Source organism: Aulonocara stuartgranti (genome assembly GCF_965226115.1).
Source record: "Aulonocara stuartgranti genome assembly, chromosome: 7".
NCBI classification, from domain to species: domain Eukaryota; kingdom Metazoa; phylum Chordata; class Actinopteri; order Cichliformes; family Cichlidae; genus Aulonocara; species Aulonocara stuartgranti.
In genome coordinates this window covers 8,214,852-8,242,448 of record NC_138945.1, presented here as the reverse complement: position 1 = coordinate 8,242,448, position 27,597 = coordinate 8,214,852, and the positions used below count along the sequence as shown (strand labels likewise).

The 27,597-nt window shown below is 41.2% G+C and overlaps 1 protein-coding gene across 2 annotated transcripts; it reads right to left on the bottom strand.

Annotated features, from left to right (window-relative positions):
• Positions 1-497: 497 nt before the first annotated feature.
• On the bottom strand, positions 498-27,514 carry LOC309711589 (calcium-binding mitochondrial carrier protein SCaMC-2-B-like). 2 transcript variants are annotated; one of them, XM_082541999.1, is made up of 11 exons: positions 19,639-19,732; positions 17,362-18,994; positions 14,531-14,657; positions 13,822-13,909; positions 10,455-10,566; positions 9,947-10,105; positions 9,713-9,865; positions 9,466-9,573; positions 5,330-5,497; positions 5,087-5,237; positions 498-4,517 (listed from the first exon to the last, which is right to left on the bottom strand). In XM_082541999.1, the coding sequence occupies exons 2-11, from the start codon at positions 17,605-17,607 to the stop codon at positions 4,333-4,335; spliced, it is 1,497 nt and encodes a 498-aa protein (XP_082398125.1). In that variant the 5' UTR covers positions 17,608-18,994; positions 19,639-19,732; the 3' UTR covers positions 498-4,332. The 2 variants fall into 2 exon arrangements, with proteins under 2 accessions (XP_082398125.1, XP_082398124.1); XM_082541998.1 differs by lacking the exons at positions 17,362-18,994; positions 19,639-19,732 and adding an exon at positions 26,671-27,514.
• Between the last annotated feature and the right edge of the window lie 83 nt (positions 27,515-27,597).

Below are 27,597 nucleotides of genomic sequence, written 5' to 3'. Positions count from 1 at the left end.
TCCTTTGAGTCAAACACAGCGAGTGAGGATATGTTAACCTGGGTCCCTACCTCAGAGTCGGAGTGAAAAGTCACATATTTATCTTAAAAACCCAGAAGTCATGGCTTTGATGAAAATTTGGTGAAGGACATGGAAATGGGGACGACGGTTACATATTATGTACTAGTTATAATATAAGTGATCAAAATGTGTGCTAATACATGCTTGTCCAATTACATCCCAATGTTTGGACACTCATTACATCAAACGGTGCACTGCATCCTGATGTTTTGATCAAGTCCCTCATGGAAAACACAAAGGCCAGTTTTCTTTGTGGATTGACTGACACTTTTGTATTTGTTCAACAATAACATTCGTCTTCACAATTACAAATTGCCAAACAATTATGCACGGACGTCTTCCACTGCTGGAGCTTGATTTGACAAATTCATTTTGCAGTTCCATATTTACAGGAGCTTAGGATGTCTATGTTTTAAGTTTCCAAAAAAAGACAAACAGTCAGTCATGAACTAGTTTATTTAACAGCTGAACTCATTAAAGCATAAATATTTGTCTCAACTCAACACTCTTTGAGTGGCAGGGGCTTCAAACAGAAAACTACTATACATGTACTCACATACTCATTCACTTACAGCTAGCATAATAAAATAAAATACAAATATATATAAAGTGTATATATTTTGTAAACTAGGCCACCATTTATGAATAGCGTAGCCTTTAGTTTGTATAGGTAGCACTTCCACTGGGTCTGCCTAATTGGCTGTTGGTCAGTACAGCATACAGCCAACACATGGTTACTTTTAAGACACTGCAGCATTACCTTTCACTGTAGAAATACAGAAAACATTTACACACAGCCACACAATGACATTCTGTGTCACCGCCTTATGCATGATATGCAATAACTGAGCAAGGAGTGCGAAACACACCAGTCGTGCCAATAATAAAGGCATGAAACGGTCAGACACTGACATTAAGAATAAAGTAAATGTCATCCGTTCACTTTTTTGCTGTTATAAGCAAGTGTAGGCCCATAATCTGCTAGAAAGTGATGACTTAAGCAGACATGTTGCTGGAGTAAATCAGCTCCCGAGAGCAGCCCACATTCTGAAGATCACAACCAGACAGTCCAGTGTGTGGGACTGCAGCTCTACCAGAGAAACACACAAATTGTTTAGCACATTGCTTTATACATCAGGGCAACTGGCTTCTTCATGTTTATTCTAGTACTATGCACACACACTTGAATCAGTACGATGAACACCTGTCCACACTGCATCTCTCTCGCTTCCAAGCTGAAGTCATGTGTTTGTAGGGTTAGTAGTGTTTTATCATCCTAACAATGATACACACAGATATGAATTCTATGTTGTCAGGCCCAACATATTCAACATTACATACATTTTAAGACTTATAACAAACAGGTTTAAAAACTAAATTGTTAAACATGTTAAAACGTTTTTATTTAGCATTCTTCCCTGTTTGTTTCAAACATTTTATATAATAGTGGAATTTGTACGTTCTTTGACTTTTTTTTTGCTCCTTGCCCTTTTGCCTATCCATTAGTTAGCAAGTGCAATTAGTGCCCTTTAGCACGTCTATGTAGATGCTGCTATAAATAAATATAGACTCAGTATCATCTTCATACTTATTTAGCTACATAGCCAGGGATGCAACCCTCTAAATTACCAGTATAGCCTATAGTTAGGTAGGTGCTTGTGTTATTTTACAACCTATCATCTGTACAGAGATTTGAACTTGTTCTCTTTCAAACCTCACGCAATATCTTTAACACTTACATTAAGAACCAGTACAGCAGGAGCTAATCTCAGTGGGTTAATTCAGTCACTTCCACGGCTTTACTCATTATTGCCAAGGAGAGAGAAATGTTTTCATTGCTGTTTTTCTGTATGTTGACAGGATTGATGTCACTGACTTAATTGACAAAATAAAAGAATAATACGAAGCAAAAATTGCATGTACTTAAATAAAAATCTAATAGAAAACTGAATATACAGAATTATAACATATATATTTTAAACAATTGAGCATTTATCCAATTTGATTCACTGTTTACATTTGAAACATTTTGGGCTTCTGTATAACTGAAGGTATGTTAAAGCCAAAAATAAAAATTCTGCCACCATTATCATGAGTACTGTGAAAACAGCAAAAGCACTAAATAACATTTTCACACCGTTTCAGTCAATCATCTTGACTTCTCTGTAAAAATAAATAAATGAATACAGTAGTAAATACATTTAAAGTAAAAAAGGAATGCTATCCTATAGTGTTCAGGTGGATTTATGCGTGTAACACAAGGCACTCTTGAGATGATCATATAATACAGACATCAGTCAGGTGGAGAGTGCCGCCTGGGCGCCGTACCACTTATTTTATGGAGTGTTTATATAAAAATGGAAACATGGCTTTCATTTATAATTATCAATTTCCATTACAGTTTTGAGAGGTGAAGCTTTTGAGAAACCAAACAGCGCTCTGGGACATGTTAGCAAAATAAGATCAGTGTGATAACACAACATTCAGTTTCAACTTCAGCTGAGAGGAAGTCAATAAAGGTTTTGCTTTAAGCATTTTTCAATTTGAAAAACTAATGCAGAGGTGTCTGTTGTTTTGGATTTGCATTATGAGTGCAAACCTTTTCACTGCATGGGCATTACTACTTTGTGGCTCAACAATGCTAATTTCTTGGGTCAGTGACTCTCCCTGTAGCAGTGTTTTGTTTGCTGTGGTGACCTCCTTTCTCTCAGAACAGAATTCTGCACAATACGTCTGTTATGGTCAGATCATGTTGTATCTGCCGAAATTAAAACAAAACTGAATACAAAAAACAAACGATTCCATCTCACTGTTTATGACCATAGACTGAATGTAACAGAGCTCTTTATCCAGCGTGTCGAAAAGTCCCTAGATGATCGTTCTGTTATTGTTTCATTGCCTTTTTTTCCTATTTTTCTGTGAAATTTCTCTGCAAACTTATATGAGAGTCCTTATTAGGGCCATTCTACATTTAAAAAACAAAAAGCAGACGTAAATGACAGTGGATAATGATTTTAAATGGAAAAAACCTGGACTGACAAGTATGCAAGAAAAAAAAAACTTGGATATTCTCAATGATTGTAGTGGTAAAGAAAGAAAGAAAAAAATTGACACACATCAAAAATAATCAGACCAAATTATGGTCTGTTTTTTCCCTCTTTGTTGTCAAGAAACCACATCAATCATACAAAAGATACTGTGGGGGTGACATATGGACACAGCTTCTTGGTCTGAAAAGTGAAGTCAGTGCTAAAGTGCCTTAAACCTGCTTTCTTTTTAATGCCTTTTCCTTCATTCTTCTGGCTGCAAAGACTTGTGGTTATTTACAGGTCTTTGGGAAAACGGCCTTCAGCACCCTTTTTATGTGACCCCAGTGAACACTTTCCTTTATGGGCTTCAGGTCATATTGAACGCAACATGAAGTTTACCTTACCTTGTAAATAACGATTGTTCTAAGTTTCAAAACACCAAGATGCCAATGGAAAAAAAATACTCTCAGCTCAGGGATCAGAATGAGACTTCACTAACCAATGGCACAAGTCGCAGTTTCACTGTCTGAGTTGGTTTCCTCGATTTGCAGCAATAACTTTTCATAGGACATCGATAATAACTATTTTAAGCCTATTTTAATACTTATTACTTTAATCTCAGGGATAGTGAACACTTCCCTTGGTTCTGTAATTAGTATTTGCTAGAATGGCCCTAATCACTTTGGATCACGTTAATCCTTTATTTCATTATATACTGATTTTAGCTTAAAGTAAACCAGTTTCTCTTGTTTGTATCATCTCCGTTTTAATGCAGCCAAATCGACCATTTATCTACCGTTTTAAATCCAGTTACAGCTTCACAGACAAAGCTGATAGTGTATGATATCATATGCTGACAGCAATATGATGATATAGTGTCATGACTGAGCAAAGCCCACCAGGATCAAGATTCTTCCTTTCCAGAGACGCAGGACTGTTCCTTTCACAGTACTCAGCAGCAGGCACATGTTCCAGTTCTAGCAGTAATTCAGAGTCATGTAAACACTTGTTAAACTGAGACTCACAGGTGCTGAAACACCACCGAGCTGCTAAAAGAAAGCTTAAGAGAACAACTAACAGACATGACTTCAGTCAAGTTTTTTCTCTCTTCAAATCACACATCTCAGCTTTGTCCTTCATTTTCTGCACTAAAATATGTTGAACTGTAGCTGGTCATTTCAGACCACAAACAAACAAACAAAAAAACCTTTGGCCACTTATTTTCTTCTGTCTGCCTCCCTGGTCACTTTGACTGGACTCCCAGCGTGATCTTCAGGTACTCGTAGACCACGTAGCTGATGCTGACAGATGGGATGACCTTCATGAAGTTGGGTGCCAGGCCTCTGTAGAGTCCTATTGCTCCCTCAGTCCTAATAATGTGTCTGAACAGTCCTGTCATGTTCATCTGAGGACCTCCTCCCAGAGAAGCTGTAGGAACAAAGGGAAGATGATGCCATCAAACAACACATCAAACACATCTTTTTACTTTTGTCCTTTACACCTCAAACCAGTATTTGTATCAATAAATCCTGAATATGTGCCTACAGCACTTTTACAAATTCTTTATTCTACATTTAGTGGTAACTGCTCCAAAATTCTGCTATGGATAAAAATTTTGGTGACTGTTAAGTTGTCTACGTTGAATAAATACAAATGGAGAACAAAACATTGCATTCAGAGGGGATGATGAATACAAAAATTAAAAGATTTGGGGTAATATTTTTAATAATACGCTATGAGAAGAAAACTTTAATCATTCACAAATCATCGTTAATCGCAGAAACCCAACAGTTCTTGTAGCAGCCTTAGGCCTTAACCTTAGGCTGTCAATCCCCATAGACTCTCACTTTAAAACCTCCAACTTTACAGCATTAAACCTGGTATAATAACCATGTGGACCCTCTTCAAAACAGCTGTACAAAGTTGTGTGTGCATGTGTGTGTGTGTATATATCTTTGTTGTCTTATGCAGTGCTGTTGAGCTCTCCAGTGACTGACCTTGTGCCTGCATTCGAGTCCTGACCAGAGCGAGTGGGTAGCTGGCCAACTGTCCACATGTGCTGGAAGTAGTGCCACAAGCGAGTAGCACAAACACTCCTGGATCAGCACTATCTGTAGCGTAGTTCTGCAACCACGAATTCTTCAGAGTCTGTCATAGGAGAGGTGAACATAGAGGTTAGACTTAACTAATAAACCCCCCCCAAAAAAACAAAAAACTATCACCCAGCAATAGTAGCAAACCTCATACACAGCCAGGTCGATGCCAGCATAGGGAATGATGCCCAGCATGTTTGGGATGTAGCCCTTGTAGAAAGCTGCCACGCCTTCCCTCTGGAAGATATGTTTAGCACAATCTTGGAGGCCCGAGTATTGACCCGTCTTCCTCAGGGCTAACCGTGTCTTCAGGACCTGAATGCACAGGAAGTAATGCCACACCTTGTAAAAAACAGAAAATCTGCACTTCTCACCCAGGAATCAGTTGTACTTACAATAACATAACAAGCCAGAGGAAAAATAAAATTAACATTTTTCAAATTCATGTTATGAACCTCATTCCCATATACCACATATTCACACTGAAGGTCATCAGTCACAAGACAAGGAGGTTCTGAGACACGCTATATGGATGAAACTATTGGGCCACACATCGTAATCTTTAATTTCAGGTGTTTTGAGCCCCATTGCAGATGCATAAAGCCAAGGAACTGACTGTGCAATTTGCCTTTACAAAGAATTTGTGAAAGATAAAGAGTTGACTGAAATAACAGGATGCCAGTGTTGGAACGAGTTAGTTGAAATTTCTTCCCTTCTAGATCAAGAGTAAGTGGTATTGTTGAAACCTGGAAGTGTTTAGGAACTACAACAAATAAGTCAGACCATGTAAAGTTCCAGAATGTGGCTGCAGAGTGTCACCAACACTCTGAATGAAGAACCACATTTCCAAACCTCTTCTGGAAGAACAAAAACAGCACCAGGAGCTTCCATGGCGAGAACAAAATGGCGCCAGTGAGGTCGGCTGCCGTGCTGGATGCTCTGCCCTAACTTCTCCACTTTTTCGTCACTTTTTGCTATATCTGCGATAATCTTGCATGGGCATCATGCAAAACACACAAATCCGCTACAGTAGAGACACTTTGGTTTCTATTGGTCTGCAATACACGAACATTTCACCATGTTTAACTCTGGACCCAACCTGGCCAAAGGAGATCCTGAGAGAGAACAAAGGGCGCGACCCTAAGCGACGGCCTCGAGGTAAAAGAGCCGGCATCAGGAACAGGCTACGGGCTCGCGCACACCGCGCACCCATGCCCAGTATCCTGCTAGCCAATGTTCAATCCATCGAGAACAAGCTTGATGACCTCAGAGCCAGAATCAAGTTCCAGAGAGACATTCGGGACTGCAACCTCCTCTGCTTCACCGAGACTTGGCTGAACCCAGCGATACCAGACCACGCCGTGCAGCCGACGGGGTTCTTTTCGGTTTACCGCATGGACAGGACAATGGAGTCGGGGAAGAAAAGAGGTGGTGGAGTGTGTTTGATGGTGAACAACAGATGGTGCGACAGCACAAACATCTCCCCACTCACACGCTCTTGCTCGCCCAATCTGGAGCTTTTGATCGTTAAGTGTCGCCCTTTCTATCTCCCTCGGGAATTCACTGCGGTCATTGCCTGCACTGTTTACATTCCGCCTCACGCGGACTCGGACACTGCCTTATGTGAGCTACATGAGGCTCTCACACATCAACAAACACTTCACCGAGATGCCGCACTCATTGTTATGGGAGATTTTAACAGAGTGAATCTCAAACTGACATTTCACAACCTTCACCAGCACATCAACTGCCCCACCCGGGGCACGAGGACATTAGACCACTGCTACACCCCGTTCAAGAACTGTTACAAGGCTCAACCCCTGCCAGCATTTGGAAAATCGGACCATTCCGCCATCTTCCTCATACCTGCTTACAAACAAAGGCTAAAGCAGCAACCACCAATCAGGAGGGAGGTCGCTCGCTGGACGGACCAATCGGTGGCCGCTCTGCAGGACGCACTGGATGACGCAGACTGGGACATGTTTCGGCGCAGCTCTGATGACATCAACATGTTTACGGAAGCGGTTGTGGGATTTATCGGGAAACTAGCGGACGACACAGCAGAAAGAACTATCATCCGAACGTTTCCCAACCAGAAGCCGTGGGTGGATAAAAACATCCGCGACGCTCTGAGATCACGCACCGCTGCCTACAATGAAGGGCTTGTCTCCGGTAATATGGACCTATACAAGGCTGCGTCCTACAACGTGCGCAGCGCGGTCCGAAAGGCAAAGCGGAGCTACGGGGAAAAACTAGAGTCACAGCTACGACAGTGCGACTCTAGGAGCCTGTGGAAAGGACTGCGGACTATAACGGACTATAAACGACCAGCTTCTTCAATGATGAATGCCGATGCTTCACTGGCTGATGAGCTGAACACGTTTTATGCTCGCGTCGACGCCGCAGCAATTAAAACAACAAACGGCTGCGCGCGCTCGGAGTGCACCAGTGAAGAAAATGCATTCGTCATCACAGAGCATGCCGTGAGGAACACCTTCAGGAGGGTGAACACCAGGAAGGCATCAGGACCAGATGCAATCCCTGGCCGGGTCCTTAGAGCCTGCGCTGATCAACTAGCACCGGTGTTCACGGAGATCTTCAACCTCTCCCTGGCCCAAGCTGTGGTTCCCACGTGCTTCAAACAGTCCATTATTGTTCCAAAGAAACAACAGCCCGCTTGCCACAATGACTACCGTCCAGTAGCACTGACTTCAATTGTGATGAAGTGTTTTGAAAGACTGATGAGAGATCACATCACTTCTTCACTTCCTCCCACCATCGACTCACTTCAGTTTGCTTACCGGACTAATCGTTCCACAGACGATGCCATATCTCACCTGCTCCACACATCCCTGAGTCACCTGGACACTGGCAGAGGGAATTATGTTAGGATGCTGTTCGTGGACTACAGTTCAGCATTCAACACAATAATTCCCTCTAAGCTTTTCACCAAGTTGACGGATCTAGGACTCAACTCATCACTGTGTCAGTGGATCCTCAACTTCCTCACAGACAGACCCCAATCAGTGAGGGTGGGAAAACAAGTCTCCCCCTCCATCTCACTCAGCACTGGAGTGCCTCAGGGCTGTGTTTTAAGCCCCCTGCTGTACTCACTGTACACTTATGACTGTGTTGCCACATCCGACACCACCTCCATTGTCAAGTTTGCTGACGACACTGCTGTTGTGGGCCTGATCTCCGACAACATCGAGACGGCCTACCTGGAGGAGATTAGGAACCTGGAGACCTGGTGCCAGGAGAATAACCTCCTCCTAAACATCAGCAAGACTAAGGAGCTGATCGTGGACTTCACTACAAAGCAGGCGAGGAATTACAAACCCCTCATCATCAGTGGCACGCCAGTGGAGAGAGTGGACAGTTTCCGATACCTGGGTGTCCACATCACTCAGGACCTGTCATGGTCCTGTCACATCAACACCCTGGTTAAGAAAGCCCGTCAGCATCTCTTCTTCCTCAGAAGACTTAGAGACTTCCATCTGCCACTGAAGATGCTCAAGAACTTCTACTCCTGCACCATCGAGAGCGTCCTGACGTCAAACATCTGCACCTGGTTTGGGAACAGCACCAAGCAGGACAGACGAGATCTGCAAAGGGTGGTGCGCTCGGCAGAACGCATCATTCAATCAGAGCTCCCTGACCTGCTGTCCATCTACACCAAGCGGTGCAAGTCCAAAGCTAGGAAGATTATGATGGACCTCTCCCATCCCAACAATGGACTCTTCTCACTGTTGAGGTCTGGGAAGCGCTTCCGCTCCCTTAAGGCCAAAACAGAGAGAATGAAGAGGAGCTTCTTCCCCCAGGCTATTCGGGGCCTGAACCAGGTGTAGGACTGGACTCTCCCAAACACGTCACTATAAGACTGGACTCTCACACACGTCACCACACGCACCACCACACATTTCCTATAATCCTATAATTCCTATAATTTATAATCCTTATCTTTATAATCTCTTCTGCTATTTGCACATTCTTTACTGTAAATTCCTAAGTTAATTTGTAAATTTTTGTAGTAAATTGTAAATATTGTAAAACTTTTCTTCTGTCATTTAATGGTCGGGCATTGTACAGCTACAAGCATTTCACCCCCATGTCATACTGTGTATGGTTGTGTGTGTGTGTGATAAATAAAATTTGAATTTGAATTTGAAATGGCAGAGCAGTCCAGTGTATTTCAGCATACAGTAAGTTATAAGTTGCTGCCTAGCTACAGCTATTGTTAAACTGATGTCTTGCTTTATTTTTTGTGTTCATTGTTCTCTCACCTCCATGGGGTATATGCTGCTCTGAGCGATCGCTCCAGCCAGAGAGCCGGCCAACAGTCTCTCTGTGATGCCCAACGTCTCCTGGTTACTTCCCATCAGTCGCTTAATCTGATGGACAGATGTCAGTGTTGTTTAGCAGCAACATAAAAGTCAGACCAAACAAATTCACTCTGCTATGAGCTATGCAAAAAAATACAAATTACATATTTTTATCTTTCATATTCCATTAACGCTTGGTTTTGTGTACCTGTTCATAAGCCACAAACTTTATTGCAGACTCAGGGGCAATTTTGAGGACGTTGATCCCGTTGCCTCGCCACAGAGACCTTACACCACCCTCTCGGATCATCTGAGAAAAGCCACCAGCGATGCGCATACTGTTGCTCTTGGAGGAGTGAACCTGGGCGAGTGCGATGAAATGCTTATTAGCCGTCTTCTCCTTTAACTGAGAAAAATGAAAACTGCAATAGTTGTGTTTTACCTGCATGAGAACTTTCAGACGGTCCAGTGGTGCTGTGCAAGTTCGAGACACTGCACCAGCCCCTCCTCCAGCCACTAGGTGTCGCCATAGCATACCCATTTTCTTCTCCTCTGCTGTGAACTCATCAGGAACCATCAGACTCTCCCCTACATCAAAGATCTGTGGAGGAAGCAGCCGTTTTTAGCCTGGACACATAAGTTAAAGCATTGACAGGGAAACACCATGAGAAAATACCAGTCAAGCAAAAGAGAAAAACCCTTATTCAAGTGGGATTAGTGTCTCTATTACTTAAATTTTCCTCATATCCTATATATAAACTATCCTATTATTAAACTGGCAATTTTTTTCATTTGAACATTCCTTTGTTATTTTTTCAATAATTTAAAATTAATCAAAACGTCAACATGCCCATCACATACAATATGTACACAATTAAAAACAAGTGGAAATCACGTGATTTGCTTTGTGATTGTTGTGTTGCTACAGGATGGAGAGGAGGAGTGTGTACCGAGGAGTGTTTCCAATAAAGAATAATCTCAGGGATGTTGTCAGCTGGATGCAGGAGGTGGTAGTCCCGCCACTCATTCCAGTCAATGGTCATTGTTCCATTTTTATCCATACTGCACATGCAAGAGAGAACACAGCGGACAGAGTATAAGAGATGTGATGCTTTTAGGAGGAAACACAAGCAGTTTGCTCACATGCACTGTTTATTCTCAGTAATTTAGACATTTGCCTCCATGGATTCAGATGCAGTTTGTTGTAGCAGGATGCTTTTCTTTAGCGATTTGTGCTAAACCTGTATCATTACAATTAAATGTTGCATTTTTACATCACTGGAATACACTGAAGCTGAAAACTGATAGTCAGCACTCAGACATGCTGACTATGCATTGGTGATTTGTGCAGCGTTGGCTGAGCAAGCAGACTATAGAAGGTACTACTTACTACATAATAGGGGCCCAGATATGACCCCTCCTTATTCTGAGATCAGCCAGAGAAAAGGAGACAAAGACAGACACGGAGGAGGTTAGAGGAAACAGACATGATCACACTGAACCTTGACATAAAGCAGAAATTAGAAACATGAGTGGAGACGGGAGTGACAAACAGAACAATCACAGGACAATCTGACAGCAACACCACAACACTTTTCCTTTTCAAGACTTGATTAAAATTGGAATTAAAAATGACAAAGTTATGTTTGTGCTCACAATACCACCTACCTGGCTAAAGTGATACCTGTTTTTATTTTTAGCCATTGTGGAGGGCAAAAGTTGTACAGTCCATAAACCTCATGTGTGTTCTCCCTAGTAGTACTAAATGCATAAAATTAGGCTGTTATGAAAACACTGAATAAAACGTTGTACATTTACAGTTCAGTATTCAATATTGCATAAAATAAACTATTTACAAAGTTTCTTTGAATGACAGAGATGCAGAAATGTCTGCATGTGTCTAAATGAGTCTCAGAGGTCCGAATGTGCCCTTGAAGCCATTTATAATTCTTAACTTGTTTGATCTGCTGCTCACCACATAACCGCATAAGCAGAAATTTTGGACTTTACTGTATTTTCATAAGTTTTGCAGCTTTTCCTAGTGATTAAAAACCCCTTATGGCCATTCACACTACAGAAAGTAAGAGGCAATAAATAATTAATTTGTTGAAGCCCAACGCCACCGGTACTGGAGGTGAGAGGGAGAACATCTGCTTTATCGGGGTGTACCACCAGATCTGTTATTTAAATATAGACATGTGTGGTATCCACAGAAAAGTCAGAATCTCAGTTAAAAGCTCACAAAGCCATTTCAACAACCACCAAACAGCTAAAACAGCAAACAATTAAAGAGCAGGTAAACAAATTCCGCAAAAAGATGTAAACACAAAGTTCACCCCATGGCACATACATGGACATGCCATCGGTTGCTGAAAGCATCTCACAGAATTTCAAACTGCAGGTTTCATCACTCCGACCAAAATATACTGAACCAGCAGCAAAAGACCAAAACTACACTTCACGGGTGAAAAACATTGTAAATTGAAAAAGAAAAAACTAAATTTTTCATTGTGGCATGAAAAAGGGATGAAAATCAGAACATCTTTCCATCAATCCAGATCAAAACTTCTGGACACAAATATGCTTAAACACCTTCAAAATGACTAAAAGCCTCAACTTACAACTTATACAAAATTGTCTACAGAACACAACACAGAATAAAGGTTGTTCCAAATGGCTGGTACACACTCAAGTATATGCACCCATTGCAAAGACAACTCTGTTGAAAACTATATTCATGCTATATAGTATTACATGCCTGTCCAGAGGTCCTATTCACATGGTTTAGTTGCTGTATCCCAAACCTCACACAAGCGGTGAATCTTTAGTGACATAAGTTAACAAGATATGGAAGCAAATACACAACACATCAGTCTGGAGAGAATGTTTGCCCCCTCCCACCCTTTGACCGTGGGCACCCCACATGGGGTTTTACTCCATCTCATGCTAGGATGGGAACGCAGATATCGCAGAGATTTGTGGCCTTAGGTCTACAGTACTTTTGGGGACTGTGGATGGCCCAGTTGTCCTTGATTCATCTCTATCTGCCTCTGGCTCCTGGGGGGCATTATTGTGGGTTCATTTTTAAGTACATTTTGTGAAAAAGTCAAGAAGATTGTTGATTTATGTTCCTGTGCACTTCAGAATTTTTGTGTTCCAGTTGCTGTATGTTTGTTTATCTTACAGGTGCAGCAGTTGGTGATATATTGTGCATTTCTTTGTACTGTGTGTTCTAGTTGTATTTCTCTTTGTCCTTTTATTACATCTTTCATCTTTTTCCCTTTCCTGCCTGTTCCGCTTTAGACATTGTCATACTGTATCATTTGGAAAAGGAATTTGACCTCATTCCTCACGGGAATGAGAATCAGCACCTCCAAGTTTGAAGCCATGGTCCTCAGCCAGAAAAGGGTGGAGTGCTCACTTTGGTTCAGGGACGAGTTGTTGCCCCAAGTGGAGGAGTTTAAGTATCTCGGGGTCTTGTTCACAGGGAGAGGGAGATCGACAGGTGATCATACCATCAATCGACAAGCTGCAGTGTTGTACTGGTCCATTGTGGTAAAGACAGCTGAGGGTAAAAGCAAAGCTTGAAATGAAATTTCCCAGAAGGGTGGCTGGCCTCTCCCTTAGAGATAGAGTCCTCCATATTAAAAGGAGCCAGTCGAGGTGGTTCAGGCATCTGATAAGGATGCTTCCTGGATGCCTCATGGGTGATGTGTTCCAATAAGGTCTACAAAAGCAGTGTGTATTAGAGGTCTGCTTGCTGGTTTGTAGGTGACTGGTCTCTTGTTAATTTTTATTGTATTATGAGAGAGCGGTTTGGGAAAGTTATATAGTGATATATTAGCAACTGTAAACTGTGAGTAGTTCAAAGGACAGGAATGCATGAGTAGATAATACCAGAAGTATTGAAGGAAAAAAGTTTTGTTCAAAGTCCAATTGGATGTATGCCATTGTATCTGAATAACTGACTGCGTTCCCAGAAGAGATTGAAATTATCAGTAAAGGAGAGGCTGATGTCCCAGGTGTGCACTGACAGTAACCTCCTGAAATACCCAACACTGCAGGAATTGGACTGGACACAAAAATGTGCAGATCTCTGTCTGTACTTTTCTTGACAGAAATGGGATGCTTCAGATGTGATGATGAAAAGTTAAATTTCCATTTACTGACCCAGTTAATCCAAGACGTGCACGTGTCAAAGAGGCTAAAGAAAACAGTGCCGCTAACTTTATTACCACAAATGTGACACCCCAAAAAAATGATGCTGCCTAACCATTTTGATAGATATGTGTTCAGTGGATGACAGCATTATCTAACCTTCTAAGAATCTTCTCTGCCTGTTCCTCAGAGATGTTCACTCCCAGGTCACGCAGAGACTGCATGATTTCTTGTGAGTCAATTCGACCTGCAACACAAGAAGTTATTAGCCATGGCTACTGCAACGATTTCTCACAGACATTAAAATCAATTCAAATTCATTCACAATCCTATGTCTTCTGCATTTCTTTAGGATTAAGATCAAGTCTAAAAGAAACCATCTGTTCCTATCAGTTATTCAAAAACAAGCATGGGCTCAGCACTCTGGTTTAAGAATCCAATACTTACGAACTATGACCACAGAAGGAACTGTTGGCACTGCTCAGAAAATGCTTCAAACTCTGCTTTAACTTTTAACTCAAGAATAGTTTCTTCCCAAAAGCCATAACCACCCTGAACTCACACATGTACTGACAACACAGTTCCACCCCCCAATCTAAGAACTTCCCTCTATACACAGACTACACAACTACCATTACAATTACATGCAATAACCCACACTGTAAACAGACAACACAATTAAATTCCCCCCGATTTGTATATTTGATATTTTTTGAATACTGTTCATATGTATATGGCACTGCAGAACTGTGCACCTCATCCCCTTTCGTTTCCCACATGTCTGCACTAAGTAGGAGATGCTCTGTATCTCATTGTACATGTGTATAGTGACAATAAAAGGCATTCTATTTCTAACAAACTGCCTTACCATCATTCTTCCTGTCCAAACTCTTGAAGACCAGTCGGAGTTTCTTCTCATGGTCTCTGAGATAATGGACAAATTCCTCAAAGTCTAACTGTCCATCCAGGTCTTTGTCTCCGGCTTTCACTATTTTCTGTGAACAAAGAGAAATCATTTAGATGCCAGCTCATTTAAGTAATGACACACTCTAATAGTATAGCATTATCTGTGTGGAAAGAGTGATTTGACAAACAGCAGTCGAGGTTAGGGTGTACAATCCCCTACCTCGTACCATCTGTGCTTTGTTGACTTGATTTGGAGTGTAGTGTATTTTACAACCACCACACATCTCAGGTTACTATATATTTAAGACTATCCAGGGTGCTTAGTGCTACCAAAGCTTGTCAGGTCAACTGAAAAGGTTGCAAGGAAACAGTTTTAACCGAAACACAATTAAATGCCATCTACTGTCAGGTAATGGGTACAAGAATGGATGACACCTCCTATTAGGAAAGGGGGGTCAACCATCACACAAAAAGATATACTGAAACTGTCTACTTGAACCATCATGAAGTTTTAATATGCTAAGAATGAAGTGAAGTGAAACAACGAAATGAAGTTAGATTTTTTTTTTTAAATCAGCAAAAACATCTTGTTGAGATCATGCTATGACACAGAAGAGCAATTTGACCAGGGTATCTCCTTTTACTGAAAATTACATTATCATCAGAGATTTCGACATACTGAAATGAAACTTTATAGAGGACTATAAAAAATAACTTATTATACCCTGACCTACAGAAAAAGGAAAAGAGACAAATTTTTTTATTTAAAGTGATATCCATATACTTATGGTGACAATTACAGTAGGCTAAATCATCAAGGTACTTCATATTGGAAAAATAAAGGAAAAACTCCCTTTTAACAGGAACGAAAACCTCAGGGAGGGGAAGTCATCTGCTGTAACCGGTTGGAGGCAAGGGGAAGAAGAAGAGTCTAAAACCTGAAGGCTCTGCCTCCCATTCTGCTTTTAAATATCCAAGGAACTACAAGTAAGCCAGCAGTCTGAGAACAAAGTGCTCTACTGGGGTGATATGGTAGTATGAGGTCTTTTAAGACAAGAAGTGGGAAATTAACAGCCCAATGGGGGTGTAATTCACCAGTGCTGGATGATGACGCAGCAACCATAATAGCTCCATCTGAGCTGAAAGCAATGGTAGGCCCTGTTAAAATATCACAAACCATCACAGAAAACCACACAAAGTGATGCTGCCTCTGTGAGGCAGATTTATGCGCCTCTTGCAGATAGCATCATTGTGTTCTGGTCCACAGACGGTACCCTTCATTAACAATGGTTCATATGGCCATCACACACCTGGTGAATAAGGATTCATATGTACACCTGCTCCTTCCTGGATTTCACTTTTGTTTTGACGAAATCTTCACTGTGCACTCTTGCTGCTATTCTTGTGTCAAAAGTCAGCTGTGACACTTGCCTCCACCCACTCCACCCTGCCTGCACTCCTATCTTCACTTTTCCATTGGCACTGTTGATTGGCAGAGGTCATTGTTACATATTAAACTTTCTAAACCAACTCCAGTCAATTGTGTTAATGATTTAATGCTTGAATGATTCATAGATATCCTGTCTTAGAGTGATGTTGAAAAACTAGTTCATGCATTTATTACTTCTAGGCTGGACCAGTGTAATTCATTATTATCCGGATGTCCTAAAAACTCCCTGAAGCCTTCAGTTAATCCAAAATGCTGCAGCAAGAGTACTGACATGGACTAGAAAGAGAGAGCATATTTCTCCTATATTGGCTTCCCTTCATTGGCTCCCTGTTAAATCCAGAATTGATTTCAAAAACCTGCTCCTCACATACAAGGTCTTAAATAATCAGGCCCCATCTTATCTTAATGACCTTATAGTACCATATCAGCCCATTAGAGCACTTCACTCTCGCACTGCAGGCTTACTTGTTGTTCCTAGAGTATTTACAAGTAGAATGATTTCAGGCCCCTCTTCTATGAAACCAGCTTCCAGTTTGGATTCGGGAAACAGACACTATCTCTACTTGTAAGATTAGGCTTAAAACTTTCCTTTTTGCTAAAGCATATAGTTAGGGTTGGATCAGGTGTCCCTGAATCCTGCCTTAGTTACGCTGCAATGGGGGATTCCCATGATGCACACTGATGTATTTCTTCTTCAGTCACCTGTTTCACTCACTGTGTGTTAATAGACCCCTCTGCATTGAATCATACTTACCGGAGGTTTTTTCCTGTTAAAAGGGAGTTGTTCCTTCCCACTGTTGCCAACATTTTTCTCTGTATGTATTATTGTAGGGTCTACCTTACAATAAAAAAATTTTTTTTAAGATCATATAAGAATGACTTTATTTCTAAACTGCATCCATCTAACTGTACTTTTCTGCTATTGCAGACTCTGATACCTACTAGTGTATCAAGTAACAGACTATTACAATGCAAGAATTTCAATCATCAAAACTGAAGCACAGACCTCATGGTTGGTTTTTACCACAAAGAAGCATAATATTTGTCATAGTGATATAAGTTCTAAGTATAAATTTGTGATTCAAACAAATCCACCCTCATTATAGTTGTTTAGAAAGAAAAACTAACTAACACACACCCACACACACGCACACCAAAATCATGGTTGGTAGTCAGCCCAAGTGTTCTTAAGAGAAACTGCATTTTGGGGGACTACAGTGGGTTTATTTTTCAGTCTTGAAGGTCTCTATTTAATATTATTAGAAAGTTGAACAGTGAAGTAACTCTCACTAAGGGCTATACAGGTCTAGAAAACAGACCTTATTCTACCAGCTTTATCCTACCTGTTGAAGATCTGTAGGTGGTGCCATCATGATTAATACCATGGTCTTCTTTGGAGTAACATTATTCCTGCTGATTTCTTTACCATTAGAGGACTCTTTAGTGCTTTCCTGAAGACTTGCCTGTAGCTCTCTGCAGTTGTTTGCAGTCTCAGACTGTTTCTCTCCTGGCAGCTGGGTTTCAACAGGCTTACATTGTGTCCTGCCAAAAAGTCTCTGGTATAGAAAGCTCAGTATGTCCAGCAGCATCCTCAAACTGGCTCTCCCACACTATTTGGGTGACTGCACTCAGACCAAAAGCAACGGCAACAGTATAGGTCTTGCAAAATGCAGAGAGGTGAACTAGTATTACAAGTGTGGAAAGGCTAGCTAAAGACAGCATGGGGCTGCAGAAAGGATTTCACTCACTTCTCAGACTCAGTGCCTCATATTCTAAGTGCATCTTTTTCCTTATTAAAATGTCCAGGCTCAGGATCACAGCATAAGCTACAGCAGTACAAAACCAAGTTCTCCCATCTAACTCTTACCACACTGCTTCTGAGGCGCAGTTACTTCACGGATCATCAAATCGTTAGATGCAGACAAAAAATCTTTTCTGTTGATGCTGATAATGCAATAGAATAAGTAACACACAGTGAGGATTTGCCACTGTGCTAGCTTCAGTATCATCAGCCAGGGAAATGCAGCAGTGAGAGCCTCCAAAACCTGCATCCTCACTGCAGCCCAGCCTGGCCAATCACTGCAGACCATACAAGCAGGTCTGACTGCTTCACCACAGAATGTGGGTCTCCGCCAATAGAGGACAGAGTAGCAGCACGGAAATGAAGCGATGTCACTGACTGTCAATGAACTTAGAGGGATAGGGTTGGCTAAACAGCAGGATTCCCTTCAGCTGCACCTCCCTCCCTGTAAAGAAAATCTGCTGAGTGACGGTTCCTTTTCCTCCCTCCCACACTAGCCTCCTGCACTTGCTCTGAGTCATTCTAAGAGCATTGTCAGCATCAAGCAAGCATTCTGAAGCATCCAAGGCAAACAGATTTTCATTCTCAGCACGTATATAGTTCCTCCTGCTTGGAGAGTTACAGTGTGGCAAAGCAGAGTAGTTCTATTTCTGCATTAAACGCTGCTTTCTTGCAACCGTTTCCTGGCTTACTACCTTACTGACCACACTGTCAACATGGCTCTCTAGACCAGAAAAGAAAAAATATCTCTATGCTTATAGAAGGATAAAACTGGCATTAATTTATAAGTATCTTAACATCAACCAATCAAACAAAATCACAGAAACGTGCATCGTCCCAGTCCACTGGTTACTATTGTAGAAATCTATGACAACAGTTCAAATACCTGTATATAGACAGAAACGAAAAGGTATTCATTTGAAATATTTTAACCTGTTATTTAATATGCTGAGTAATGGTACGTAGCTAGGTAGCACAACAGTCTATTAACTGCAGAGAGGAGCTCCATCACTACATTCAGGAACAGCAAAAGCAGATTAAATGAAAAGGAAAGAGCAGAAATGCTCCAAAATATCTCCTGACCAATAAAAGAGCTGTGTCTGTTGTTTGTAACTAATCAATGTTCAGGAGCCAGTTGTCATACAACAAAATGGGAAGATGTAGGATTACTACATCTTCCCATTTTGTTTGGAAAAAAGGTTTTGTTTTTGAAAGGTAGATGCAACTAGCTTGATTTCACCCACTGCTTGAGAACTCTGCATTTTGAAGCTTCAACTTTGAGCATGCATCAACACATCTGCTATTCATAAATGATGAAAATGTACTGTTTATAAGGTTGGGGAAATCTCCATTCACCTGAGACTGAATAAGTCACTTGGATGAGTAACGAAACATTTCTTCCACTGATCTAAGGATCTTGGAAAAGCGACTGGACTTCTTTAAGTTTCTTGAAGATGTTTCACCTCTATCTGAGAAGCTTCTTCAGTTCTAAGAGCAAATGGTGCATAGTCCCAGATTTTAAGCCCTATTGGGAGTGTCCCATAAGAGGGTTCCCACTGTTTCAATTCCTTGGAATTGTTTGCCATTTTTGCAAACGATTCCCTTATCGATTCCAGTCGCCTCGAATGACGTCACCAAGTTGTGGAGCATCATTTACCTGGCAGGAAACACGGCGCCTAAGCGCCTCAAACACTCAAAAGTTTGATTATACTTTACGAGAACGGATGACAACAGGGCAACTTGCAATACTTGCAAAGTAGATATTTCATTTAAGGGAGGAAACACTACGAATATGCAAAAGCATTTGCTCACAAAACACGCGATGACCTTAAATGAATGTCGTGTTTTTAATTCCGCTCCGGACTCGTGAATCTCAACCCAGCAGCAGCGGTAACGTTTGCACGTCCTCTCCCGTTAATGCGGCAGGTAAATAATCAACTAACAGTGCATATTATGTTAGCGCGATCTGCCTTATTACAAAACCTTCCATTACTGTGCATTTAGGTGACCATGATGAGAGAGACAGACAGAGTCTGGCTGGCTCAGATGCTGGCAGTTCTCGCTGCAGTCTACCGGTAGCGTCTCCTTTCAGGCCAGGATAGACGAATGTCACCGAGCAGTGACTAAGTTTGTGGTAAAAGGCTTGCACCCATTTGCCACAGCAGATGCCCCTGATTTTCGGTAAGTGAATGTGTTTAATTGTAGGCAGGGACATTACTGGATATTCTTGTGTAATTGCTACTGAATAATTTATGTTATACTTTGTTATTGCTACAGAAGAATATTTATTTTATTATTTTACATTTACCATTTTTTCCTCCAGGGACCTTGTGACACCCCATTGAAGAGCCATAGGCTGGATCTCTTAAGATCTCACTGTTGGGTTTGTAAGGCCATGCTACTCCTAAATTTCTATCTTGTTCAAAGAGAAGATATAAAACAAAGTTCTAAGCTACTTGACCTTAGTGTTCTCCTTTTTAAAAAGAATCGATAAGAGAATCGATAAAGAATCGAATCGTTAAACAGAATCGAAAATGGAATCGTGAAAATCTTATCAACACCCATCCCTAGCCAGCAATTTAAGAAGAACATGCGGGTAAACATGTCACTCCTGGTCCGATTGGGGAGTGGACCAGAGAAAACTACAGATTTCAACATTGTTTTGGCCAAGTTGCACACCGATTCAGCTTTGATTTTACTCAACACTGATTGATGTAACTGGGTGTCATTACTGCTGTCAAAGTGGAAAAAAGCGGTTAGAGACACGAACAGGTTGGTGGTGTACCTGGGGCTTCTGTTTAGGACTACGCTTCCTCCTCACCGTCACCCAGGCATCCTGTTTCCCCGGCTGCTCGTGACAGTCTACCGGGGGTCAGCTAGCTGGGCTAGCTACAGGTTTTTCAAGTGTGCAAAGCCGAGTCTCAAATTCAGTGATCCTGGCCTCCAGAGCTGCAAATAGGCTACATTTATTACAAGTATCAATACTGCTAAGGGAGGCCGAGGAGTAACTAAACATCTGACGCAATGAGCAGGAAAGTGCAGGAGGGACAGGTGGAAAGGCCATGCTGCTAGCGAGTCAGCTACCAGCTAAGCCAGTGAAAGACAGTGAGTGAATACTGTGACCATAAATTAGCAAGTGAATACACGGAGAGTGTGCTTCAGATGAAGCACATGAAGATTACACTATAAAATAAAAAGTTTTCTAAAAGTTCTTTTTTAAATTACTATGCAGGTAAGCTACACAAAAACACCATTGTGTATTGTGACAGGAACAGGAAGTGATATTCTACTGCAGAGAGAGCGAAAACCAAGTGACGGATGACATCAAGCTGTATGCCAGGTGTGAACGAAACATCGATTCACTGATCCACGAGGATATACAGCAACAACATTGGAATGTCATTCAGACTGGAGAATTGTAGTCGCATGGCAACAAAGAGAGGGAAGTTAGTCAGAACTGAGGGGCTTACACTACCAGAAGGCAGCATTGCAGTCATCCAGGACGGCTACAAGTACCTGGGAATCCCACGGCAAATGGGATCCACGAAGAGGCCGCTAGGAAAGCTGCAACCACCAAGTACCTGCAGAGGGTAAGGAAATCCTGCTGAATGAAAAGAACAAAATCCAGCCAAACAACACCTACGCCCTGCGAGTGACCAGTCAAAAGTTTGGACACACCTTCTCATTTAATGGGTTTTCTTTATGACATTGTAGATTCTCGCTGAAGGCATCAGAACTATGAATGAACACATATGGAATAATGTAGTAAACAAAGTGTGAAATAACTCAAAACATATATTATATTTTAGATTCTTCTAAATAGCCACCCTTTGTTTTGATTACTGCTTTGCACACTCTTAGCATTCTCTCAATGACCGTAATGAGGTTGTCACCTGAAATGGTTTTCCAAAAGTCTTGAAGGAGTTCCCAGAGATGCTGAGCACTTGGTGGCCCTTTGCCTTCACTCTCCAGTTCATCTCATCCTAAACCAGTGGTTCTCAAACTTTTCACGAGTACCACCTCATAAAATATATGGCTCTTAAAGTACTACGCTCATGACCGACATTAAAGTACAGTAGTATAGGTCTATTTAACACCATATACAGCTTACATGAGACAATTTTATTTCTTATATAAATGTTATTTATTTTAACTGTCATAAACAGGACGTGATAAGTGGAAATAATAACAACTGTACTGCATTAAAACAATCCAGCGGGTGGGAAATATGGTATTTAACTGTTGACATATGAACAAACTACTCTGAGTTTATCAGGGCTGTTGTGTTGTGCTTTGTATCTTGTTCTATTTAATCCAAACAAGCCCCTAAAACAAGGCAGTGATCACTGTCAGCCTCTCTCGGTTGCTATTACCACTGTTCATTTTAAAGTTCAGTTTTTCAAACTGAACTTTTTTTTAATCGAGTGGAAAAAAGTTGGTGTTCATCCTCCAGCTTCACTGTGTCCATATTATGCTAACACAGCTGTAGCACATAATTATATACCAGCTTACAAACGCCATTTCGGTTTAGTTTCCTGTCTTAATTTATGCCGGAAGTGATAGCAGAGCTGTTTAATTTTTTAGAAATCTCTCAGCCAGAACACGGTACATTATTTAATCTGGAGACTTCCTGTGTACCACTAGAAGGAGCCCAAGTACCACCAGTGGTATGCGTACCACAGTTTGTGAACAACTGTCCTAGACCATCTTGATTGTGTTTAGGTCAGGGGACTGTGGAGGCCAGGCCACCTGGCACAGCATTACTCTCCTTCTTGGTCAAATAGCCCTTACACAGCCCAGAGGTGTGTTTGGCGTCATTGTCCTGTTGAAGAACAAATGATGGTCCAAGTACACAAACTGGATGGGATGGCATGTCGCATGCAGGATGCTGTGGTAGCCATGCTGGTTCAGTGTGCCTTCAATTTTGAATAAATCCCCAACAGTGTCACCACTAAAGCACCCCCACACCATCACACCTCCTTCTCCATGCTTCACAGTTGGAACCATGCATGTAAAGACCATCCATTCACCTCTTCTGCATCACACAAAGACACGGAGGGTGGAACCAAAGATCTCAAATCTGGACTCCTCAGACCAAAGCACAGATATTCACTGGTCTAATGTCCATTCCTTGTGTTTCCTGGCCTAAACAAATCTCTTCTGCTTGCTGATTTTCCTTAGTATTGGTTTCTTAGCAGTTATTTGACCATAAAGGCCTGATTTGTGCAGTCTCTTCCCCATAGTGTGTGTTCTGTCCAATCCCAATATGCTCTTTTTTCTTTTCTCTCAATCCCAACCAGCTGCAGCGGACAGTTGCCCCCTCCCTGAGGCTGGTTTTGCTGGAGGTTTCTTCCTGTTAGAAGGGAGTTTTTTCTTCCCACAAGTGTTTTAATAGTGGATTGCCTTATTGTAGGATTTTATCCCAAATACTGTAGGGTCTATACTTTGATTATAAAGTACCTTGAGGCAACTGTTGTGGTGATTTGGGACTATTTCAATAAACTTGAATGTTTTCAGTGCACCAGAGTTAATGTATTTTTTGTTAAATATGTCAAACAACTTGGGTACAAAATATATAGTGCAGAATTTTTCTGTGTCAAACACATCAGGTTGGATTTGTTGATCCATGCAGTGTTTATAATTCTTTTCAGTCAAAAGGACTTGGTTAAATATGTGACTTATGCTGACATGACATCTGGCACAACAGTGTTTGGTCACAGAGAATTTCTGTCACACCTTCTAATGGTTAGTCAAAAATGTTCTGTCTTTGTCTGTAGGCTTTCCAGGCACAGGGTCACTATTTACAAACTAGATGTTCATTGCAATAAACTATACAGAATACTCCAGTAAAAACACTCGACTTTAATCTGCTTAAAGAAAGGTTCCTGCTGTCAAAGGGGTATAGGATTTCACTATTATCTTCAGAAACATTGAAATTTCATTCTCATTTAGCTGTTGAAGGTGAATCCCATCTTGAACAGCATGTTACATGGTATTAGGAGGACACTGTTATCTGGTATTAAGAGACTATTATTAGCAAACAGTGAGAAAAATTTGTGTGTCACACTGAGAAGAATCAATTCATAAATATTTGAAAAAACATAAATATGGTAACATAGAGTGGTACCTCAATTATTAAGACAGATTTCCAAACAAAATTTTTAACAAGATGCTTGTGTTCAACAAAGCTTTGCCATCATTTGCAACTCTCCTCTCACTCAAAAAACCATAACATCAACTCGTGTCACTCAGGTACAGAAACATGTATCAAACTGAACTAGGAAAGGAATCTCATTGGTCACCGGGACCCAAAACACAAGGTATAGAATTACCAGTTACATTTTCATTTTTTACAAATGTATAAATTTTGTGGAATTTACCTCACGAAGGTTGAAATGGATTTTTTTCCCCCACTGCAAGTTATACACAGCATAACCCCTTCATTCAACCCAGCAGGCCAACAAAATGAATTTATCCTAGTAGCACACAGCCAAGCTATCTGTATTCCAAGAAAAACAACAACAAATACATAGCTATATCTTTACCATTACAATCAGCAAGGATTCACCAACTAACACACAAGTGAAACGGTTGTGAACCTCAACTGTGCACGTTTCTAGACAACAACACAGTTGAATCATATGTTTCCTGTTTCAGCTGTCAGTTGGTTCTTTCGGGGCATTGATGTACCAACTTCATCTCCCAGAGACTTCTCTTTGGGATTCTTTCAGTCTTGTGTCTCTCTTTTAGACTCACACAGTCTCATCCCCAATTTCCCTCTGCATCTCAAGCTGTTGTCAAAGTTCCTGCGGTACTGGTCTTGGGGGCATTTTTACCTTGTCTGGAAATCTTTTCTTTTTAAATAACAAAGCTGCACTCCGTTAAGCATGTACTCTAAATGTATTTAGTTGGGATGTTCAAGGCAACTAATTTCTAAGTCCTCCAAGCGCAACCCCCCCCCCCAAAATACAAACTACCGACTAGTCTAAAACTAAGAAACACTTAATATCAAGTTAAATTTGAGAACCGTTTAATGCAAAAACTCATTAAACAAAGGCATTTTAAACCACTAATCACATTCTTCAATAATAAATCCTCCAGCTTAACTGTGCAGCACCTGGCATTATGCATTGTGAACATTGCATGTTATACTCCAGACAACGAAGAAGAAAAACACTTAAAATAAACCGATGTTAAATATGATATGAAAACATGTTACTACGTAAGATGTTCACATATTATTGAAATGTGACAAATTAACATCCGAAAAACTCAGAAACTGCGACTGAAATATGTACCACCTCCTCCAGCTCATCCAGGGAAAAGTTATTCAAAGCTGGTCCCGGGTCTGCCCCAGCACTTTCTGCTGGTAGAACATGCCTGGTTGGAACACCTTACTCAGGAGGTGCCCGCCTCAGCTGGCTCCTTTTGATGTGGAAAATCAGCAGCTGTACTATGATCCCCTGACTAAATTCCCCATCCTATTGCTAAGGGTAACACTATCCACCTTTCAGTGAAAGCTCATTTCCACCACGTGTATCTGTGATCTCATTTTTCGCCTTAAAACCCCAACAATAATAATGTTAACAAAAAGATCAAGCCCAGATTAATAGATTTAATGTGTTTCTCACCAATGTAGTTGCATCTGGTGGCAGATGCCTGCATAACATTAAGACGCAAGTGATTTCCATTGTTTTTAGGTGGGGTTTTTTTTTTTTTTTTTTTAACATCTAATATCTTTACTTACAGTAGTAAATAGACTGTAGTGAATAGGATTTATTCAATTCAATTTTATTTATATAGCGCCAAAGCACAACAACAGTTGCCTCAAGGCGCTTTATATTGTACAGTAAATTTATGAAGGGGTTATATATATTTAATAATGAAATTACCTCTTTTTGAAGTATCTTTATGACTGTGTATTTGAACCCATACTGTCATTAATCTGGTCTTTTTTGGTCACTTCAAGTAAGTTTATAGAACTGTGATGTTATATTTGTTACAATTTAGCAAAGAGGCCACTTTGCTAAATCTCTGTTAAAGATCTCTGTTAGAATCTCTGTTCACTAATGTCAGTGACACTTATATAGCCTTTATTTACTTGATAAAAAAAGTAACTTTGCCAAAAACTGATGGCAGCAGCTACTTTGTGATAGGAATGCACTTTCTGGCTTTAAACGACTTGATATTCTTTGTTAAACTATGATTGACCTATTTTATAATAGCTTAAGTTCCAGCAGTCACTTTTTGGCACAACACCTGCCATGGGTATCAATTCAAATGTAAAACAATTAAGACTAAACGACTAGTACATCTGGTAGCAATTAGTGACAATAGCAACGATTACTTGGTTGGTCAACTAGTTGTGCAGATCCCTAGTATTTTGGCACTTCTTATGTATGAGATATTTTAAATATAAAATATGCACTGTACCATTTAACACCCTTTAACATGGCATTGCTTATTGACAGTGCTATCACTATTATCTCAGTTGATATATCTTAATGTTTTTTGGTGTACAAGTAACTAAATCCTTTGTTACTAAATGACATGTCAGTCTGTATTTACCCCAAAGCTTGTTCAGTGCATTTGTACTTTTTTCCAGTTGTTTCAAGCCATGCCCTGGTGTCATCTGACTCCCTTACCTACTCTCCTATTTAAATAACTCTGAGCACCAGTTCCATTTCATTGTCTCACCCTGCATTCATGTTCACTCTTCTTAAATGAAAAATTTACAATGAATGTGGTGTCTTTCCGTGGGAAATGCTTTGAAATTCTGTTATTACACACAAAAAGGGAAGTGAAGACACTATATATCATGCAACGGAGCATCCGAGCTGTGTCCACTTACCATGAGCTCATGTTCAGTGCGATGTACTCCTAACTTCTTCAGCCCAATTGTCAAGTCGTTCACACAGATGCCTCCATCCCCGTTCACATCCAGGACCTGGAAGAGCACTTTGAGTCTGTGCTCCTGCTCTGAACCCCCACATATGTCACATGGATGCTCTCCTTCGTCGGTGTGCCACACGCCGGAGGCTGACTGTTGGGTTACTGGTTTAGATGGTGATGCATCCGAGGGAGGGACGGAGGGGGGAACCCTGCCTCCACCACCAGGGTCGGCTCCTGGATGTGTGTCTGTCGACCGACACTGGCAGAATACACCACTGAGCAAAGAGGGCATCAACGAGCCCTGCTGGTGCATCATGTGTCCGCCTCTCCCGAACAGCTTGACCCTGTACTAACCTAAGGCTGAATCGCCTTTATATCGCGAGTCCTGACTACTACGTCACCACGTGCCTCTATTAAAGTCGACGGCTTTCACTTGGCGTACAACGCACACTTTTCACCACTAACACAACCGTGAAGCTCACACACAAGCACAAATTCCACTTGAGTCCATCAGCTCAGCTAGCTATTTTCAACGTTAGCGAGTGAAAGATGCCGGCGAAACGAGACGCGTCGATATGATGAGAATTCTGCTGTCTGCTCTCTAAGCGTCTATTAAAATGTCTCCACAGCAGCGTATGTTCGACTTCCTCCTATTACAAACAATACGGTTCCATTCTGAAGTCCCCTTTTAGTTTTTATTTCAATATCTAGGCACCCGGCAACTTACCGCCCATTAAAAAGAGCAAGACATTTGTCTGCTGAGCCCGGTACACCCGAAGTCTCGCTACATAACGCGAGATTACAACACGAACCGGTCTAAGATTGGGGTTTTTGCCTGCGTGACTACTGACACGCAGACAGGCTTCACTTGGAGGCGCAATAAATG

Excerpts from the sequence above, each read along its gene's own strand:
- LOC309711589 (XM_082541998.1), bottom strand. The coding sequence starts at position 27,027 with ATGATGCACCAGCAGGGCTCGTTGATGCCCTCTTTGCTCAGTGGTGTA. Across the intron at positions 9,574-9,712 it reads AGTTTGTGGCTTATGAACAG|ATTAAGCGACTGATGGGAAG; the intron begins GTACACAAAACC and ends TCTGTCCATCAG. Across the intron at positions 5,498-9,465 it reads GCAGCATATACCCCATGGAG|GTCCTGAAGACACGGTTAGC; the intron begins GTGAGAGAACAA and ends CTGTGCATTCAG.